We start from the raw sequence: 7320 nt of genomic DNA, 5'->3' as shown, positions 1-7320 counted from the left end.
AGGTCTGAGACAGTGAGTTTATCTTCAAAGGTAAAATATTTGTTATCATGCATTCCTCTAGCGGAGAGATTTACCAGGATTGGGACAGTGAGATTATCTTCAGAGGTAAAATATTTGTTATCATGGATCCCTTTAGCGGAGAAAGTTATCAGGTCTAAGACAGTGAGCTTATCTTTAGAGGTAAAATATATCATGCATTCCTCTAGCGGAGAGATTTACAAGGTCTGAGACAGTGAGTTTATCTTCAGAGATAAAATATTTATTATCATGTATCCCTCTGGCGGACAGACTTACCAGACCTGAGACAGTAGTTTTACCTTCAGTACTTAGAGGCAGAACCTTTGTAATCATGTAGCCCCCTAGCGGACAGACTTACCAGGCCTGAAACAGTAATTTTATCTTCAGTACTTAAAGGCAGAACATCGGTGGCAATATAACCTTCTAATGCTTCCTGGAGTTGAGACTGGTCGCACGTGATGTGTTTATCATTGTTTCTCCACCAGTGTTCGTCATACATTCCAACAATTATCCACTGGTACTTTCTACCGTAGAGTCCCACATGATAGGCCTAAGAACGGTCACTCATTGGAATAAAATTAAACACATATACAAACTCATATATAATACCAAACAACAACAACAACAACCGAAAAATGCGAATGTGATAAAATAAATAAATTAAACTTTTGGAGATGAATCACCTCAAAAATCGTAATTTTTGTTATTTCGGGAGCCTCCAGTGGCTCGGCAGTAAGTCGGAAGAACTTATTACGCTAACAACCGAGTTTCTATACTCTTATTGGCACAGAACAGACAACAACATTTTGTGTAGTTACAAGCAAATATAAATTATCTTGGCCAAGATAAAAACCAACACATAAATACTTTGAAGGTAATTATATCCAAAACTTTAATTTGTATTTAATTTATATATATATATATACATTGATGCGTTTAATTCATTTTCATTTTGAGCTATTATTTATTTGATTCAATCATACGGTTGCTGGAGAATGATTTTAAGCAAGAACATAAATGTCAGTAAACGTTTTTGTGAAACACTGATGACGTGAGAAACCATTCAGCTGAGTACAGCATAATATAATATCGATTCTATGTGAAATTAAGGCTCAGTATTAAACTCAATAAAACTGACAGGATGAAACTTGAGAATTGCAGACATGAGCAGCCTAGTGTTCGCAACACACGATACAACAACAAGTCTCTGGTGCACGGCGCTAAGCCTAACAGTATTAATATTTTAGCTCGTTAGATTATTCGAGAATACACGCAATATACCTGGGTTGACCAGTTATTTTTGCTAATAATAATAATGATTGTTGGCGAGTAAACTATTATGGCGTGTGTGTTGATAGCCTTGGAAATATTTCCGTGGTTGATGATAGGTCATTGGAAGAGTATGGAGCAATAGAAAAACTGATGCTAGAGGTGCTAAGTTTAAGAATAAATTATTTAATGCTTGTTTTAACCATAAATAGCTTACATGTAATAAATTGGGCAAAGCACGCACAGCTGTTGACAATTATGACGCTTTCCGCAACGCTTAAGCCTATTTTTGGCTGGACGTGGCCAATGGTTAGCGTGTTGATCAACGAATGGAAGGATCCGGGGTTCGAGACGTGATGCTATTGAATGTGTCACACATAATTTAAATTCGAATATGTAATAATGTTAACAAGTAATCTCTTTATTTGGTTCAAAGGGTCGAACAAACACTTTGTGGCGGCAGGTGCTGCTGATGAGTTCCCTTCCCTATAGCCAGTTATTCAAAACGAGAGACAGTTAAACTTGAACACTAAGATCCTTTGACATGTCTAGTTAACTCATAGGCTGTAAGTACAGGATGAAAATTCCAATTCTGTCTCCTGTTTTCAACACAAATATCAGAAAGGAAGTAAATGTGTATTTTGACGACAGATGCACCGTGACATTTACGATCACAAAATGGCCACATTCATTTATTACTGATGAATCGTTCATTCTACATTTATCAGAAAGTCAATACACAATATTTATATTGTATGTATCTATTATTTTCATTACGTGTCATAATTCATTTTGCATTTATGAAGGAGTCAGTTTGCCCTTAACAAACACATAGCCAGGTGATTAGGGCACTCGACTCGCAATCTGTGGGTCGCGGATTCGAATCTCCGTCACATGAAACATACTCGCCCTTTCAGCCGTGAGGGGCGTTATTATGTGACGTCCTATCCCACTATTCGTTGGTAAAAAGAGTAGCCCAAGAGTTGGCGGTGGGTGGTGATGACTAGCTGCCTTCCCTCTAGTCTTACACTGCTAAATTAGGAACGGCTAGCGCAGATAGCCCTCGTGTAGCTTTGTGCGAAATTCATAACAAACACAAACACATTATAAATCTTAAGAACATTTTCGTAAGTACTTAAAGGAAACAGTTATCCCGACAAGTACTATACCGATTGTGTTTTAGTGGAACGCTCCTGAAGAAACTGTAAAGCCAAAACGTTGAGTGTCTAATTAAATAAAAACAACATTATAAGGTCGTTTCCTTTGAGTATTAACATGTCTTCTATACACCAAGTTGCACTACAGAAAGTAGATAAGGAGTTTATACAGAATGTTATCCTGACAGTTACTGTAAGGAGAGAGTACCATCCTGATAGTTGCTAGAAGTAAAGAGACCTATTTTTTTAAACCTTAGAGACATCATGCTCGCTTCTTGCCTTACTGTGCATAGGTAGGTATGTCTTTCCACCGCGGGGCGGTAAATATTTACTTCATTCCCATAGGCACGTGAGAGCGAGTGTACGCGCATCCCCCTTTTATGGTATTAATATTAAGTGCGTTATTTTTTTTTTTACTTACGATTATAATGTATTTTAGTTTCCTTTTTTTTAACTTTCTTTTCATACACCAGTTTGAACATATGAATATTTAATCACACTTCACTTTCCGTTTTACTGTAAGCCTCATCGGGAAATCGGATTAGTTTTGTTTTCAATCTAGTAAGATATATGTTTTCCACTAGATGTCGCTATCAACAGAAACATAAATCGATCCAAAATTTAATTCATCGTGACTTTTAATTTCCTTGTGTTGTTGTGTGTGACTTTTTTGTTTTAACCCTGTCTTGCATTGTGCAACTTTATTATTAATTAAAATTAATAAAACTATCTGTTTCACTAACTGTCTTGTTCTTTTAGACTTTCTTTTGTCGTGAACGTAATTAATAGGAGCACGTGACCAGGTGTTAGTTTGAAATCAGGTAGGAAAATAAAAAAGATAGCTTCTTATTTATTTATCTGTAATAAGGCAAATTATAATATAATTTGAAGATATATTGGCCAAGAAAAAGTTAAACAAAATATATTAAAGATTGACAACAACTAATATTCATATATTGAAAATCATACTATTTCTATGAAAAACGCTAAGCCTATTTTTATTCTCATATTTTCATGATCACTGGAAGCGCATAGGATTTTCATTTCTTCTGTGCCCTTTGATTTATTAAATTACTCACCAGAAGACACTGCAAACAAACGTAATAAACATGAGCAGAGTTTATATGTTTGTTTATCTGTTTTATGTGCAAAGCTCTTAAGTGAGGCCCCCAGTGGTTCACAGATAAATCTTTTCATTTCTTCCGTGCCCTTTGATGTATTAAATTACTCACCAGAAGACACTGCAAACAAATGTAATAAACATGAACAGAGTTTATATGTTTGTTTATCTGTTTTATGTGCAAAGCTCTTAAGTGAAGCCCCCAGTGGTTCACAGATAAATCCGGAGGCTTATAATGCTAAAACCCGGATTTCGATATCCTCGATGGGCATGGTACATGTAGCTCATTGTATAGCATTACGTTTAAAAATAAACACACGAACTTTTAAATGGGGTACATACGCTCGTCCGCAGCGGATATATAACTCCAAATTCTACCTAACCACTGAGCCATCGAGAAACGTTTCCAAACAACATTGGATAACATGAAGATGAATTGGAAATGATGTTAGGTATACAAAAATACGAATATGATAACATAATTTAAATATATATATATACAGGAGGAACTGACACATTTGACAATAACAACAACAACTAGGAGCTGATGTTCTTATCAGTGAGATGTCTAAATAAATAAATAAGATGGCTTTAGGTTAGTGAAGTAGCAGTTGGAGACGTGTAGATTGAACGAACCCAACTTCAAAATTGCGCACCAGAGGGAGAGAGAGAGAGAAATCAATTCTCGCCGCCTAATATGTGGCTACTCTTAACAGAATAGCAGAATGACTGTTAAAGTTATAGCGCCCTCATACCTGAGAGTGAGGAGGGTATTTAGTTTCATATCACGACGCGAACCTTGGTGTTCCTGATCCCCAGCCTGGTACGATAACCATTAAGCTATTCCCAGCCTGCAGGTAACAAACAGATACGTAACCACCCAGAAATTAATGCTGCCTTGAATAAATTAAACACACTCAACCGCATCCTAAAACATTAGGTTAAAATAACAGTAAGAAGCATACATTTTGTGTCCTACGTTAGGTTAAAATAACAGTAACAGCATACATTTTGTGTCCTACGTTAGGTTAAAATAACAGTAACAGCATACATTTTGTGTCCTACGTTCGCCTCAGGAAAAACACTTTTCCCTTTATAATCACCGGTATTTGAAAGCATAGATTTAGATCGGGGACTAACCGACTTAGAGTTTTGCGTATAATTTTGCCTGTGAATGGTCAAAAAGTATATGATAATATTCTCAATTATCACTAGATGGCGCTATAAATTGGGGAAATTTGATTTTTTTTGTTGTTGAATTTCGCGTCAAGATACTCGAGGGCTATCTGCGCTAGTCGTATTAAACTTAAAGTAACCAACCAGGGGAAAGGCAGCTAGTCAACACTATCAACAAGCAACTCAGCAGGGGAAAGGCAGCTTGTCAACACTATCAACAGGCAACTCAGCAGGGGAAAGGCAGCTTGTCAACACTATCAACAGGCAACTCACCAGAGCAAAGGCAGCTAGTCAACACTATCAACAGGCAACTCACCAGGGCAAAGGCAGCTAGTCAACACTATCAACAGGCAACTCACCAGGGCAAAGGCAGCTAGTCAACACTATCAACAGGCAACTCACCAGAGCAAGGGCAGCTAGTCAACACTATCAACAGGCAACTCACCAGGGCAAAGGCAGCTAGTCAACACTATCAACGGGCAACTCACCAGGACAAAGGCAGCTAGTCAACACTATCAACAGGCAACTCTTTATGTACTTCAATAAAACAGACATATTATAACCAACTCCCTAAGGCTGAAAACATGAGCATTTTTAACGAGAGGTTTCGAGGTTGCGAATCGAGAGCTCTAACCACAAAGCCATATAGTTAGATTCTTAACAATTTTATAACATTTAAAAATTTTCATGTTTAAATTCTATGTTTTCATAAGGTTTTATTATTTAAAATGAACTAGGGTTCCAGATGTCCTCGTTTTATAACATAGCAATACGGACATTAAATAAATACTTTAGTAACTGTCTAATGTATCTGAGTAAATGTGAATCTCTTGTTCAGATTAATATTTAGATGGACTATCTATGCCTTATTTTTGAGATTAATGTTTAGGTGAATTATCTATGCCTTAGTGTTGAGATTAATGTTTATATGGATTATCTATGCCATATTTTTAAGATTAATATTTAGGTGGATTATCTATGCCTTAGTGTTGAGATTAATATTTAGATGGATTATCGATGTCTTATTGTTGAGATTAATGTTTAGGTGGATTATCTATGCCTTAGTGTTGAGATTAATGTTTAGATGGATTATCTATGCCATATTTTTAGAATAATATTTAGGTGGATTATCTATGCCTCAGTGTTGAGATTAATGTTTAGATGGATTATCGATGTCTTATTGTTGAGATTAATGTTTAGGTGGATTATCTATGCCTTAGTGTTGAGATTAATGTTTAGATGGATTATCTATGCCTTAGTGTTGAGATTAATGTTTAGATGGATTATCTATGCCATATTTTTAGATTAATATTTAGGTGGATTATCTATGCCTCAGTGTTGAGATTAATATTTAGGTTGATTATCTATGCCTTAGTGTTGACTGCATTTATTCATTGGGTGTTTATCTGTGATTTCGTAATGTGTTTTAGGATTTAGGCTTGTTTTCGTAATGTCATTTCTAGTCGATCACTAAATCAAAACATTCGTGAGTGTGTAAGTTGAGCCGAAATTATAAAAATTGTTTGGTATAGCATAACTGTTATTTCTCACCATGTTCAAAAATACATAAATGTTGATTCCCTCCTCTTCTTTCGTTTGGTCAAGAATAATATTGTACAACGACAATTCTTTAAAAACTTAAAGCACATAAACATTTTGCATTATAAACAATATATTTTTATTAATATTAATTTATATTTTTTATGTAATGGAGTTTGGTATGGCCTAATGCTTACCGTGTCGGGCTGCGGATCCCAGAGTCCAAAGTTCGCGTCCAGTCGTGGCCTGATCATGATTTACACTTTGGGTACGTTATAAAAAGTGGTGGTCAAATTCGATTAGAGGAGTCCAAGAGTTGACGGTGGATGTTATTGACTTGCTGCTTTTCCTCTTGACAGTTACCTAAAAACCAGGAACGGCTAACGCAGATAGCTCTAGGGTAGCTTTGCATGAAATTCAACAAACACACCCAACTATCTGCGCTAGCCGTCCCTAATTTTGAAATGACAGACTAGAGGGAAGGTGGCTAGTCAACATCATCCACCGAATACTTCATCAAAGTAAAGTAATTTTAATTAATTTACAAACCTAACAACCCGGATGACTTATGTAAGAATGCTTACCATCCGGGTACCTTATAGCAATGGCTGTTATTAAATTGAATAAATATCCCATGATGATTTAAAATGCTTTTGACATAAACAAAAAGAAAAGGGTACATTCAATGGTGAAAGCTATAAAGAATATAACGAGATACATTTATATGAGCACCTTATTACACAAATAATGTTTAACTAATACTTCTATAGACTAGAGGGGACCGCGTGACTGACCAACCTCACAGAATATCTGTCCAGCCCAACTTTGGTCAAAGTTTCCTAGGATGATTCTCACATCTTTTTCCTGTCAAAATACAAATATATATATATACACACACATAGTTACGGTTTCTATAACGAGTTTCTTAGCAACAACAAAATATTTTATTTCTTATTAAAACATATACAATACTTGTTTGTTTGTTTTGAATTTCGCGCAAAGCTACACGAGGGCTATCTGCGCTAGCCGTCCCTAATTTAG

The 7320-nt window shown here is 35.9% G+C and overlaps 1 protein-coding gene across 1 annotated transcript in view; it reads right to left on the bottom strand.

Moving 5' to 3' along the window:
* LOC106473519 (gamma-aminobutyric acid type B receptor subunit 2-like) overlaps nucleotides 1–7320 on the bottom strand; it is a gene marked incomplete at its 3' end in the record, with an annotated part of 47728 nt that overhangs the window by 11211 nt on the left and 29197 nt on the right. Inside the window, exons 5-6 of the mRNA XM_022401939.1 lie at nucleotides 7078–7143; nucleotides 377–568 (exon numbers count right to left, since the gene is read on the bottom strand). Coding sequence (XP_022257647.1) covers nucleotides 377–568; nucleotides 7078–7143 — 258 coding nt within the window. The remainder of the gene's footprint in view (nucleotides 1–376; nucleotides 569–7077; nucleotides 7144–7320) is intronic.

Source organism: Limulus polyphemus, unplaced genomic scaffold (assembly GCF_000517525.1).
Source record: "Limulus polyphemus unplaced genomic scaffold, Limulus_polyphemus-2.1.2 Scaffold6245, whole genome shotgun sequence".
Taxonomy (NCBI): domain Eukaryota; kingdom Metazoa; phylum Arthropoda; class Merostomata; order Xiphosura; family Limulidae; genus Limulus; species Limulus polyphemus.
This window is presented reverse-complemented; position numbering and strand designations above follow the sequence as displayed.